General features: G+C 43.3%; 1 protein-coding gene across 1 annotated transcript in view; it reads left to right on the top strand.

Moving 5' to 3' along the window:
• The window catches only part of npc1l1 (NPC1-like 1), an 18,634-nt gene extending 4,295 nt beyond the window's left edge, over positions 1-14,339 (top strand). The window contains exons 2-21 of the mRNA XM_029439579.1: positions 3,589-3,750; positions 4,241-5,152; positions 5,290-5,583; positions 5,929-6,152; positions 6,264-6,364; positions 6,579-6,751; positions 6,842-6,970; positions 8,136-8,318; positions 8,431-8,545; positions 8,908-9,173; positions 9,310-9,399; positions 9,485-9,675; positions 10,899-11,026; positions 11,117-11,246; positions 11,337-11,392; positions 11,788-11,938; positions 12,194-12,425; positions 12,795-12,908; positions 13,011-13,173; positions 13,402-14,339. Coding sequence (XP_029295439.1) covers positions 3,589-3,750; positions 4,241-5,152; positions 5,290-5,583; positions 5,929-6,152; positions 6,264-6,364; positions 6,579-6,751; positions 6,842-6,970; positions 8,136-8,318; positions 8,431-8,545; positions 8,908-9,173; positions 9,310-9,399; positions 9,485-9,675; positions 10,899-11,026; positions 11,117-11,246; positions 11,337-11,392; positions 11,788-11,938; positions 12,194-12,425; positions 12,795-12,908; positions 13,011-13,173; positions 13,402-13,625 — 4,038 coding nt within the window. The 3' untranslated portion in view covers positions 13,626-14,339. The remainder of the gene's footprint in view (positions 1-3,588; positions 3,751-4,240; positions 5,153-5,289; positions 5,584-5,928; positions 6,153-6,263; positions 6,365-6,578; positions 6,752-6,841; positions 6,971-8,135; positions 8,319-8,430; positions 8,546-8,907; positions 9,174-9,309; positions 9,400-9,484; positions 9,676-10,898; positions 11,027-11,116; positions 11,247-11,336; positions 11,393-11,787; positions 11,939-12,193; positions 12,426-12,794; positions 12,909-13,010; positions 13,174-13,401) is intronic.
• Positions 14,340-14,358: the final 19 nt, after the last annotated feature.

The raw sequence follows: 14,358 nt of genomic DNA, 5'->3' as shown, positions 1-14,358 counted from the left end.
GAAAAGAGAGCCGCGTTATATTTTTATACTTTGTGTGGCTTTGGTTGAACAACCGCTCAGTGCAAACCAAACATCCATGCAGGAAGTTAAAGAATAAAGTCAGGGAAGTGACGGCGGTTAATTAGAGAATGAAATCAACCAGCTTATTATTATTATTATTATTATTATATAGTTGAGTCTCCTGCGTCACGTCTTAAAATGTAAAAACATCCACCGGATTTGTCACCTGATAAAAGAGACGTGATGCAGATGTTTGAGGATCGTCCTCCAATCATCTCAATCTTTGATATCTGCACTGGATCTCTAAAAGGGTGTATAAGTGAACATACACTCTATCAATAACTACATGTAAAAATATGCATGTGAATCTATCAATAAATATTGTCAGTGTATCCAAATGATATCCTCACATACAGTTTTCAGCTGGTGGTCAAGGACTTTCCAAAGAAATTACCCTTCACCTGTATCGGGAGTCCAAAAAGTCACGACCGTCCTGCCAACAATGACAGCTCCATAAATGTTGATCGATAAGGACTCTATCATAAAGAGGGGGAAGTCTGTTATCTGCAGATCATCAAGGACTGATCCAGATAAATAGTGTTTTTTATATATATATATATAATATATATAATATTCTTCTTATATCGATCATGAAGCCGAGGCTTTTGAGCCTGAACCCAAAAGCACAATTATTCTTTATATTTAATATTCTGTACAGTTTTACATGCAAAATGTTATGTAATGCAGCCTGCATGATTATATAAATATAATATATGTCAGACCTTGCAGCATATTGTCAGAACCTTTTTAAATAAATTAGCATCATTTATATAATATAAGGTGTTATGTTTGAAGATTTTTCATTTGCATGTCACCATAGAAGGAAACCGTTATTTATATTCATCTTTTATGCAATTTGACAAGAGAAAATGCTAAAAGTATCAGTGCACATTACATTTAATTCAGCACTTGTTGCTAAAACACACACACACACACACACACACAGACAGACACACACGCACACACAGACACAGACACACACAGACACGCACACACAGACCCACACACAGACCCACACACAGACACATGCACACCCACACACAGACACATGCACACACACGCACACACACACAGACCCACACACACAGACACACACACACACACACACACACACACACACACACATACAAATAGTATGAGAAAATTAAATTAGGAATAAAAGCAAGTACAAAAATCAGGAAACATAATTATAGAATACAAGAAAATATTAAACAATACTATAAAATATCCATCCATCTATCCATCGTCTACCGCTTATCCGGGGTCGGGTTGCGGGGGCAGCAGCTCCAGTAAGGAACCCCAATCTGGGGGATCCCGAGGCGTTCCCAGTGAGGAGATATAATCTCTCCACCGAGTCCTGGGTCTTCCCTGGGGTCTCCTCCCAGCTGGACGTGCCTGGAACACCTCCCTAGGGGGGCGCCCAGGTGGCATCCTTACTAGATGCCCGAACCACCTCAACTGACTCCTTTCACTGTATGTACAATATATCTGAATTAAAGAGCTGTGCCATTTTTAGAAGTAAATCACATGGTTTTACCTTTTTAATTTGAAACATCTTTGGTTTGCCGGCCACGCTACAAAATTCTATGTATTTGTCGAGACTTATCAGCATAAGAAAGAAGAAAGAACTTCACCCTATCTGCCCCTTTTCTTCTTGTCCATTTTACCATCTCTGTTTATCACAAATTGAAATGCTTAAGCACCTTCACCCTGATACCTCTGATCAGCGTGATCCTGGAGCCTTGGTTGAAAGTCTTATCGTGACATGACCTTGACAAAGTGATAAAAACATGATAACAATGTTGATCTGATATTGAAAGATGTGATACAGAAAGTGAACGGTCATGTTGACTTGGCACGGCGGCCGTACTAACACAGTTTGATATATTAATAACTAGTAAAATATTATATATATATATATATATATAAAATGATTTACCTTGAGTTACCTTGTCTTCAGGCTGTCACTGGGTTGGATGTAACGCTGTTATACAAGAAGTGATTTAAAAAATAAACATTTAGTTGCAGATCTCTCTGCAGTGCATATATCAGATAGCCCGACACAGCAGTGTCACTTAAGTAATGGTCTAAAGGTCATGTTGATTCAATGTGTGTATGTGTCTTCAGTAGAAACACCAAAAGTAGCAGAGGGTCGGAAAAAATAAATGATTGGAGATACATGTAAGTTGGGTGCGGTTGTTATTTCGGATCCTCCTGTAGTTTCCACCTGCTGCTTCGGATCACCTTAGCAACCCTATCGAAATCCCCCCCCCCCCTTGTTACTCATCAGACAGAGGAATTTGACCATCCAGAGCAGTGATTGGCCAGACGCCGCATCACACCAGATAAGAAAGGTGTGACATCACAGGAGTGGTGACACTGTACATGTCGTGTGACCCAACCCTGACACTATCAGACGGACGGGCATGCTTTCGGAGAGACTGTCTCTCGCTGTCTCTCGCTGTCTTTCTCTGTCTGATGTATCTTCCAGTCGGGCAGCAGTGATTAACATACACTCTCAGCTCTTCTGTTGCTGAAACTCAGGAATCATGGTCCGTGTCGCAGCCCTGATCACTTTTCTGACTTGTGTGGTAAGTTGGTCTGGTCATTTTTCTCTGGGAACCTGTGCCTGATAGTAAACTGTAATATAAACACTGTACACTTGTTCCAGTCGACTACGGAAGAGTCTCAGGGCCAGGCGTAAGTGAGGGGAAATGGGATTTATTTATTTATTTTGCATTTCAAGGATAACTTTCACTGTAGCTAGTAATTGAATTCATTCTCAAAAGTTCAATGTCTACTTGACATTTCAACTTTATTCTCAAAAATGCAACTTCCCGCTCTTATTTCTTTCCCCTCATGTCTGGCCCTAAAAATCTTCAATCCCAATAACCTCACGTTGCTTTACTCTCTTTCTCCGACGTTAAACACTTTATAAGTCTTTACTAGTTGATGATATGCGACCAGGATTGAAAAGTAGAGGAACACATGTAATTGCTTCCATTCTATTATATTGCATTTAATATAATCACTTACAGGTTTAAGGAAATGTACTATTAAACTGTTATCATACGTTGGCAATCGCGGTAGTCCTTGTGCGATTGCCAACGTATGATACACAACAAATGATGTATCGATTTGTAACAGATGTTTTTGCAAGTTGTTCTCTTCTGTAAATTGTGTTTGTAGTCAACCTTGAAACACGTTGGAATTTAAACATACTTTTGTCTCGTAATCTAGCGTGAACCAGCTGACATGGCAGGGTTAGGGTAGCTCACAGCACTAAAGTCATGAGTCAAGTTACGAAGCACTAAACTTCTTATTCATGATACGCTAAGAATTATAGCAGTCATGTTGACTACAGTGTTTATTTGTATTACATGTGGATATACATGCAAAGTAATGGTAAAAAAACTGTACTTAATATACTTTTAATTGCTTAAATTCTGATTTAACATGTAAAAGGTCAGAATAATATGGTTTCCCCTACGGAGATTATTTCCGTTTCATCTCCTCTCTTTTGTGCAGGTGCTGTCAGAGGCCCAACATGAGCCGGGCTACTGCTCTTTCTATGAGGAGTGTGGTCGTAACCCATCAGTAGAAAACGCTCTGCTTCCTCCCATCGTCCCCTGTTTGAACTACAGCCCTGCCCGAGCCCTCAGAGGGGAGCACTACAAGAAACTCAAAAAGGTCTGTAGGTGCTGCTGAGTGTTTAAAGGTATAATGTGTAACATTTCAGCATTCAAATGTCCAAAACAACGACTACACCAATGGTATATATTTTGTTGAGTTTGTGTACTAACATTATCCCAAATGATTCCAACATATTTCAAACCTATAGAAACGCGTACAAGTTCCCGGTCCGTTTTATTTGGTAACCCGTAGTGGTGACCCCGTTGAGCATGCGTCTGAAGATGTCATAAATTGACTTTTTATCCAGTTTTAAGTCACATTTTTACGATGCATTTTTAAGATCTTGATCATTTTTAACTATATGTTTTAGCTGAATGAAGGAATTTAGTTATCGGACATCTGGAACTTAAGTTCTCAGAGAAACAAGCTGAGCAAACGTTAGCAGCAGGCGAACAGCGTGCAGGAGAAACAGTGATTTTTATTCTTCTTTGTCTGTTCTTGTGTCTGAGTCTGTGAGGTTATAAAACAGCACGTGTTCTTGCTGCAGGTGTGTCCCATTCTGGACAAAGGAGAGGGCAACACGTTCGCCTGCTGCTCCATCAAACAACTGTCCTCCCTGGAAATGAGTCTGACCCTGTCCAAGGCGGTGCTGGTTCGCTGCCCGTCCTGCGCTGAGAACTTTGCCCACCTGCACTGCATCAACACCTGCAGCCCCAACCAGAGCCAGACAGTGAAGGTCACAAAGGTCATGAACGTCACGAGCCAGAACCTGACGAGGGAGGTGGTGGTAGGTTACCAGGCGTTCCTCAGCACCAGCTTCGCAGACGGCGCTTTCCAGTCATGCAAAAGTGTCCGGATCCCCGCCACGGGAGGCTTCGCCATCAGCACTATGTGTGGTCGGTATGGCGCCAAGCTGTGCACCCCCCAGCGCTGGTATGACTTCCAGGGAGACTCCAGTAACGGTCTCGCTCCACTGGACATCGACTTCCAGCTGAAAAAAGAGGGAGACACAGAGGGACTACCCAAGGGCGTGATTCCCTACAGTGGACGTGCACTGAAGTGTAACGAGACCACGCCTTCCGGAGGTAAGCTCTGCTCCTGCCAGGACTGCCAAGAGTCGTGTCCGAAGATGCCGCCTCTTCAATTGCCCCCCGGGCCCTTCAGACTGTTGGGGACAGACGGCTTCCTCGTGATTTCTATCGTCTTACTCTGTCTCCTGTTATTTGCCTTCCTTTTCTTCCTCTCCGTGTCTTGCTTGGTGAGGTCTCATAAAAGAAAGGATGAAGAGAAAGGAAAGAGAAAGGACAAATGTAAAGACCAGAACAGTAATACTGTGACTGAGCAGCTCATTGATCCGTCAGAGGTGACGTGCGCCGAAAGGAACAGCCTGGCTGCTCAAGCTTTCCTAAGCTCGCAGTTTTGCCATTGGGGAACCCTCATGGCCACTTATCCTCTCACGGTTAGTTTCACCAAAGGGTTTGTAACCAGCTAAAGTAGAATACATAATAGCAGGCACATATAAAACACTGTGACTTTAGGTTGTCAGCCAGATGAAGAAGTTATAATTCAGATGTTTATGTTTCATCCTCATTCAAGGTGCTCCTGTTGTCGGCTGTAGTCGTGGCTTTTTTCTCTGCTGGCCTCAAGTCCATCCAGCTCACCACTGACCCGGTCGAGCTGTGGTCTGCTCCCAACAGCCGCGCCCGCCAGGAGAAAGAGTTCCACGACACGCACTTCGACCCCTTCTTCAGGACCAACCAGCTGATCTTGACCGCACCGGGCAGAAAAGGTCACATTTACAACTCTTTGCTGTTCGGACCGCAGAACTTCAGCGGGCTTGTATCCAAAGATCTCCTCATTGAGCTGCTGGAGCTCCAGACACGCATCCAGGTGAAGAGCCAATAGCAAAGTTGACAGTGTCTTTATTCAAGGAGTTTTGAATTAATTTAAATATATACACACAGGTACAAACATACCGAACTTGTACAGACATTACGTCGCATTGTACCCAACCTTTGCCCCTCCCTGCCTCCCCTGGGACCAAGAGTGCACTCATAAACTGGGCGACTGGGTTGGGCTCAAGAGGTGTAGAACAGAAAAGCAGTCAAATATGGAGAACAGGAAATTGGCTAGGGAGGGACAGGACCAGAACAAAACTGTGTAACTGGATCTCGGAGAGATGTGTATGTGTTTGGCTCGTCTGCCACGTTGATGCCTTTTCTATGCCACTTTCAGAACATTACGTTTTGGTCAGAGGATCTGAACCGCACAGCCAGTCTGGAGGATGTATGCTTCGCGCCGCTGAACCCAAACAACCCGTCGCTGACGGACTGTGCAGTCAACAGCATGCCCCAGTACTTCCAGAACAGCCTGGACAACATTAACATGAAGGCCAACATGACAGAGCTGGGAGTCACCAAAGAGGTGGACTGGAGAGACCACGTGATCTACTGCCTCAAGTAAACATTCATCCATTGATTTATTCAGCACATTTGCTGAACAGGATCAAAAATACCAAATAAACGAATAAACGAGTAACCTTCCCTCCTCTTCTTCCATCTCTTCTCCAGCTCTCCCCTGTCCTTTAAAGACATCACTGCTTTAGGTTTGAGCTGCATGGCGGATTACGGAGCTCCAGTCTTCTCCTTTCTGGCTGTGGGAGGCTACAAGAGTGAGTAACTTAAATATACATTTATAATAGAGGCAAGTTTATTTATATAGCACGTTTCAGCAACAAGGCAACAACGAGTGCTTTACATAAAACATCAGAAGCATCCAGACAAAGTGCGAAAGAAGAACATTATGAAAGGACATTAAAACACGCTCAGGATGGTTCACTATGTAGAGACGACTCACTTGAACATTATTCGTCTTGCTTTTCCCAGATGACGACTTCACCAACGCTGAGGCTCTCATCCTGACCTTCTCCCTCAACAACTACGCTCGCAACAGCCCCAAGTACAAAGTGGCTATGCAGTGGGAGACAGAGTTTCTTAAAATTGTCCAGGACTACCAGAAGAGCCCGGCCGCCAACTTCACCTTTGCATACATGGCAGAGGTACAGAGCAATATGGTTCTCTCCGCTTTTCCTGTCACGTTACTTTTTTAACTTTTAAGCCCTAATCCGTTTCTTGTCTCCGGTCTACAGAGGTCTCTGGAGGATGAGATTAATCGGACAACAGCAGAGGACATCCCCATCTTCATGATTAGCTATGCTGTAATCTTTGTGTACATCTCTGTGGCACTGGGGGAGTATTCCTCGTGGAAACGCATACTGGTAAGACTGCACAGAGTGATGTTATACCTTTATTATAATGCAGCATTTCACATGAATCAGCTTTTGTTTTGGCCACTTTGCGTTTGGTCGGTTTACTACTTTGGTCAAAGCTAGTCAGAAGTTATTGGATGGATTGCCTTGAATTCTTGTGCAGGCATTCGTGGTCCCCAGGGGAATCAATCCTTCAGACTTTGGTGATCCGTTGCCTTTTGTCTAGAGCCACCGTGAGGTTCACATTTGTGGTTTTAAGTGACATGTCTTGACAACTACTGGATGGATAGCCTTGAACTTTACCAAGTCTGAGTCCTTACCGCAGCGGCCCGCGTTCGAATCCGCCCTGCTGCATGTCGTCCCCTCTCTGTCGTCTCTCTCTCTGGCAGAAAGGCCAAAACAATAGAGAGGTATTTAGTGGGTTTTTATCGGCTCCATCTCCGATTGGCAGTGATGGAAACATGACACTCGAGTGGACACCATGGATGTAAAAAGAGAACCCTTTTCCAGCGCAGTGCTATGACACGCTTTGAAGTGAATAAATTAAATCAACAGGGATTTTGGCCGTATATTTGGAACATATAAAACATGCAATATGCTCTCCTCAGTCATTTCACTGCATTACAAAATCAAACTATAAAATCAAACCATTTTTGTTATCTTTCAACTGTTCCAACTAACACTCTGGTTTGAGAGTTTTAAAGAGAGACTGAAGAAGTAACCAGCGTTGTTAGCTAACCGGCTTTCTGCCACGTTCACGACGTCGATCATGTCACGGCAGAAAGAAACAGAAAGGCGTACTCGTCTACTGGCAATGGGAAAAGAGTCCCTCAGCAATTTTTTAAAAACCTGCATATATGCTCATTTTGATGGGAAAAGGTTATCAGTCTTGTCAAGCTGTTGCTAGATAATATGTTGTTTTACTATAAAAACAGAGGTAAACACGTGTGCCTGAGTCCCGATAACCCTCCATCAAGAAAGCAAAACTGATAAAACAGCACTTATCACATGTGCGATAAGGAGAGACTGAGGCTGCGTCAGCTGTAAGGTGCTTATCTCTAAGGTGAAGCACATAGGTTTATTGCCCATGAAGTTATACAATGACATGATACAGCAAAAGATATGGTTCGTCGAGTTTAATGTACGTCTGGATTGTTTTCTCTGCGTCCTGAAGGTGGACTCCAAGTTTCTGGTGGGTCTGGGTGGGATCTTGGTGGTCGGCTGTTCTGTCCTGGCCTCCATGGGCTTCTACTCCTGGATCGGCATCCCCTCCTCGCTGATCATTCTGCAGGTCGTGCCGTTCCTGGTGCTCGCTGTGGGAGCTGACAACATCTTCATCTTTGTTCTGGAGTACCAGGTGTGTATATGTTTGCGTGCACCACGAATGTCCAGCAGTGCTCATTTTGTAAGATATGTATGGTATATTTACAATTTTTACGTGACGTAACTCTACTCTTCCTTCCTCGCAGAGAGATATGCGGAGGCACGAAGAGACCAGAGAGGAGCAGATTGGTCGTGTCCTTGGAAACGTAGCTCCCAGCATGCTCCTGTGCAGTCTCTCCGAGTCTGTCTGCTTCTTTCTCGGTAGGAACGTTTGCAAAAATGAGCAAATCAATACTATTCTGTGCACAAACAGTTTGTAAGGATGAAAAAAAGTTCATTTAGATTTTTTTGTATGAAGCTTCGAATGTCTGTCGTCATATTTTATGACGTCATCACCCTATAAACAATATTAGAAATCCTCAATTTGAATAATTGACGCAGCCCCCCCCCTCGCAATCTCATTCTACAAAGAGTATTATACTGTGTAGCCTAATCTTTATCTGCAACTGTGCAGAAATACCGTGTTTAAACACAATGAATATGCAACATTTATTAAGTAACTCCCCAACACTGGTTTCCATATGGTGCATTAATGTCTAACTGTGTCTGTTTTGCTACCCAAGGGGCCTTGTCCACCATGCCAGCAGTGAAGACTTTTGCTCTGTACGCTGCTCTGGCTGTGCTCATGGACTTTGTCCTCCAGATGACGGCCTTCGTGGCGCTGCTGTCCCTAGACTGCCGCCGCCAAGACAACAACCGCTGTGAACTGCTGTGCTGTGTTACAGTATCAAACAAGCATCCCAAGAAGACAAGCGAGGGCTTCCTGCTGCCGTTCATGAGGAAATACTACGCCCCTGTCCTCCTGCACCGTTTCACCAGGTTCATAGTGGTAAAGCTACTAACTCCCTTTAGCTACCTGTCGACTCTGGTGAACCTTTAATGTGAAATTCATGTTTAGCAATGACACAAATCCTAATAAAATGATGCTCAGACTCTAAATACCTTCTGTCCTGTTATCTCTCCAGATGGTGGTTTTCATCTTCATGCTCTGTGGCTCCGTATTCCTCATGTTTAATGTGAAAGTGGGTCTGGATCAGGAGCTGGCTATGCCTCAGGTCAGTAAGCACATATATAAACATCAATGTACATCTCCTCTCTCGATGCAACGTTAGAAAAAGAATATTCTGTTTTTTGGCGCAGGGCTCTTACATGCTGGACTATTTCAAGTACCTGTTCAAATACTTTGAAGTCGGAGTCCCTGTTTATTTCGTAACAAAGAAGGGCTTCGACTTCACCACTACGAAGGGCATGAATGCGGTCTGCTCCAGCGTGGGCTGCGATCAGTTCTCGCTCACCCAGAAGATCCAGTACGCCACCGACCACCCTGAACTGTGAGTTTGTTGATGTTTTTAATCTGGACAGGAGTTTCTGCACTTTTTAATTAGGTCTTAACAACAGCTAAACTCTACAGCAGGGGTTATTAACCTGCGTATCTATGTTCCCCAGCTCGATATACTCTCAAGGTGACACATTAACGGCGTTTTAGGGCCATTTTAGGTCAAATCCGCAAAATAAAGTGGTATATTTATGGGGAAAAACTCACAAATTATGACTCCTAAGGAACACCTTTCAAGAAAAACATTTGCATGGCTGTAAACATGTGTTATTCATTGAGTGTCATGTTTCCTCACCACACTCTTAGAGCATTTACTGCCGCAGGGTTGTCTCCCAACTTGAAAGTATGAGGGCTAAAGAAATTCTTAGTCGACTAACACTCGTACAACTGAGTTCCTCCACAAACAATCCTGCAAAAGCATCACTTTAAATCTCGTGTTGACCGGAGATGTGCTCATAAGTTTCATGGGAAAAAAGTAACTGACAAATAACTAGCTTTGTAAATTACCTAAAGTTACCACGGCCCACAGTTCCTCGACTCTTTCACATTTTAACCGTTACACTGACACATCCTTGAACCTGCTGATATCATAGTAGCAACCTCTTACACGCTAGCCAATCAGATCAGTCAATGATTAACTTGGTTACATGAGCGGCAATGAGCTGATAAAGGTGTCTCTAAATGATCACGCCAGGCAGGTATAGAGAGCAAACATCCAAAACATCCCCAGTGATCATTACTCTGTGTGCTCTTCAAACAGTCGTGTTATGATTAGCACCAGGCTGATTAATAGGAAAACTTTGAATGAATCCTGCAATATAGTACAATATGTTTTCCATCAAACAGATAATAATGCATGAATCAATACACTTACAGTAGATCATTATATTACCCAGTGATCACTATCTGATTTCAATATCCTATCGGCGCTTGTGACAATTAGACGGATTAGAATTTACAATTTAGTTTGTTTCCTGAAGAGGAAGAAGGATTAATACGATTAGATTATGAAGTACTACATTTGCGAGAAATGTATTTGTTCTTGTCAAGGAAGCGCGTCACTTCTCTTTGCGAGGTCGGATCAATCGTCACACCGCCGACACCGTTTATCAGTAGCAATATCTAGATTTTAAAAATAGATTTTTGGAAGTCGTGCATTGATTCAAAGAGAAGTATCTCGATTCTTACGTGAACCCATTCCCCCCCCCCCCATCCTAGATCCTACTTGGCTATTCCTGCTAACTCCTGGGTAGATGATTTCATTGACTGGCTGAACCCTGGATCCAGATGTTGTCGTCTGTACTCCTTCGGTCCAAATGCTGGAAAGTTCTGTCCTGCAAGCCAATGTGAGAACAAATATTCTTTACTGTGAATTTCCTTTTATGATGAAAGACGTTAGCCTTCTTTTATTAACGCCTGCTTCCATGTCTCAACAGCTCCGTTCCTCTGTTCCAAGAAGTGCCTTGCTACTCCTCCAGATGGCGTCCTGAGGCCCACTAAGGAAGAATTTAACCGCTTCCTGCCGAACTTCCTGGGTAACAGGCCTGACCTGCAGTGCCCCAAAGGGTGTGTAACATCGTAGCGGCACGTGTACATGCACACACAGACATTCACCATGAAAACAACATCCTCACTGCTTATTGTCTCTTTGAACAGTGGTCTTGGCGCCTATGACAAAGCTGTGGTGAGAGATCAGAGTGGAGAAATTATAGGTAAGTCATTTAAAATCATATTAAAGGTATAGTTTGTTGTTTAGTTTAGTTGTGTACTTACATTATCCCAATATTTTCAAACCTAGAGAAATCTGGATCTTAAGTTATCAGAGAAACAAGCTGAGCAAACATCCGCGGCAGCCAAACAGCATCAGAGAAACACTGATTTTTAACTTGAAACTGCTTTATTCAGTGTTATTGACGGTTTAAATCACCTCGTCCGTTTGTTTTGGAGAGGAGGAGACCTCTGTGGATAATTCGGCTCCTGAACGATGAACAACGAAGGATTCCTAACTAGTAGAAACTCAGACTTAAAAAACTGAAACTGAGGTTTTTTTTTATCATTTTAATAGAATTGGTACAATAACTGAACCTTTTCTTCCCTTTCCTCCCAGCCTCTCGGTTCATGGCTTACCACACGACTGTCTCCAACTCTCAGGAGTTTACTGCTGCACTTCTGAAGGCCAGAGAGCTGGCCCACAACATCACAATGGGCATGAGGGAAATACCAGGCACCTCACCTGACTTTGAAGTATTTCCTTACACGTATGTACATTTATTTAACTCAATCTCATCTTCCCTTCTCTACAAGAAGTATTCTATCAACACATCACCCTGTGTTACCTTGAATTCTTGAAGAAAACTTTGTTTTTGTCGCATGCCTCCACGCTGAACGAAGAATCCAACAACAGAGAAGATTCTTGATGAATTGATGTAACTGGGGGCCGTGTCTAACACCTGCAAAACAAACTATGCAGTCTGTCATTTCTGACCACTATTTTTCTTCTCTCCTTCTTCCAGGGTGACTAATGTATTTTATGAGCAGTACCTGACCATTGTGCCAGAGGGACTCTTCAACATCTCCTTGTGTCTGCTGCCGACCTTTGTGGTGTGCTGTCTGCTGCTGGGTCTGGATCTGCGCTCCGGCCTGCTCAACCTAGTAACCATAATCATGATCACCGTGGACACTGTTGGTGTCATGACACTGTGGGGCATCGATTACAACGCAGTCGCCCTTATCAATCTGGTCACGGTAAGATCATGTGTCTCGTGGACGATCTCCACCGAAACTGGTACACTAGGCTCCTACCTAGTGAAAAATGCTATCGGGTTGCATTATGGGAAATGTAGGATCCAGTGGTTTTTGGAGCTAGGGATTAAAGATCTGAATATTTTCGCCTCGGCTGCTCCGATTTTAACCTTTTTTATTAAAAGTCTCTCTTGAGAACCCTCAACTATAAGCAAGTGCAATTCTAAATTGCCGGAATATTCCTTTAATATTTGTCCCCATGTCGTGTATGCAATCTGTGATGTTGTTTTCAGTAGATGTTTATAATCCATATCATTCATTGCTACGGTCGTTCCTTACTTAACTAACTTACATTCTCTTCCTGGTTTGCAGGCGGTGGGCATCTCTGTGGAGTTTGTGTCTCATATGACGAGATCCTTTGCACTCAGCACCAAACTCACACATGTAGAAAGAGCGGCGGAGGCCACGGCCAACATGGGCAGCGCCGTAAGTGAACGACAGAGCAGATGTAGTTAATCACTCACAGTTGATTGTATAAGTATAAACACAGGCGCAGCACAGCTGGTAAATGTGTTTTGCACTCTGCAGGTGTTTGCTGGTGTTGCTATGACTAACCTGCCAGGCATCCTCGTGCTGGCGTTCGCCAAAGCGCAACTCATCCAGATCTTCTTCTTCCGATTAAACCTGATCATTACACTTTTGGGGATGGCTCACGGACTCGTATTCCTCCCTGTGCTGCTCAGCTACTTTGGTATGTTTTAATTGAGCATTTATTCAAGCAAATTGCACGTGTAAAAAAAAACGTGCACGTGTTGATCAAAACTGACGAGTTGATTCGTCACATGCAAAAGGATCATCTCAAATATCCAAATACACGATAGAGTTGTGATGTCCCATGAAAGAGTTGATGAGCCAACGAGAGAAACTGTAAAGCAGAACACATTTCATTGACGTCTTCGTGTTTCTCTCGCTCTCTCAGGTCCTGATGTTAATAAAGCCGTGCTGCTGCAGCTCCAGCAGGACAAAGCGAAGGCCTCTCAGGAGATGGAGAAGAGAAACAACATGAGACACTTCTACGAAAACCTGAGCTTTGAAGGCAAAGAGATAAAACAGGAGCCAGACTCAAACCCCACAAAGGACACGCTTTCACCAATCAAAGAGAACCAAGAGGAGGACCAAGAGGAGACAATTAGTCGTTTATGAGCGCCAATAACAAAACTGTTAAACTCTGACGAGTGAAGTGCAAGTGTAATAAACTGAACCGGGAGAAGGACAGAGACTGCACACAAGGAGTTATTTATTTGGCGCCGTATAGAAATCATTAACTTTTCTATTTACCTCAATCACAAATGGACCGGCGGGACTGAAGACGACACAGTTGTGCAATATTTCAGAGCAAAGCAAAGAGCGGACGATCGCAAAGAGGGTCAACCTTCCTGCCTCAACATGAGCAAACTACACGTCTGTCTTCACAAGCGCCGCCGCTGGGATGGAGTCGTTGCTCGATTGTGGAATTATTTGACCAGACGGGGAGTCATTTTGTATTTTTTGTATTAAATGTAATTGTTTTGTATGTGAATACTTCACATTAGGACTGTTTAGTGATTCAAGGTGACACACACACACTCCAGTGTTTCATGTCTTTAATCGCAGTACGATGGTTTTGCTGTAAAATGTGTAAAAGTCAGTGAAAAAGTATTAAATGTGTTTAAACATTTGGCATCATAATAGTTTTAGTTTGCGGATGTTTTTATTTGTACAGCACGTTATTGCCCTTGTGTCATGAGAAATAAAAGCTGCCACAAGAAGATAAAATGTGTGAGCGCTTCTTCAAAGTCAAAGCTAAAACAGAACGATCGGAGACCTTTGTTCGAGTTAATTCAGATATAAGTTACAAATGAAAAAGAAATAAAGAAAGTGTCAAACATTTTGGGTA

The sequence above is a fragment of the Cottoperca gobio genome, chromosome 9 (assembly GCF_900634415.1).
Source record: "Cottoperca gobio chromosome 9, fCotGob3.1, whole genome shotgun sequence".
NCBI lineage: Eukaryota > Metazoa > Chordata > Actinopteri > Perciformes > Bovichtidae > Cottoperca > Cottoperca gobio.
Note: the sequence above shows the minus strand (reverse complement) of the source record. Positions and strands in the feature narration are given on the sequence as shown.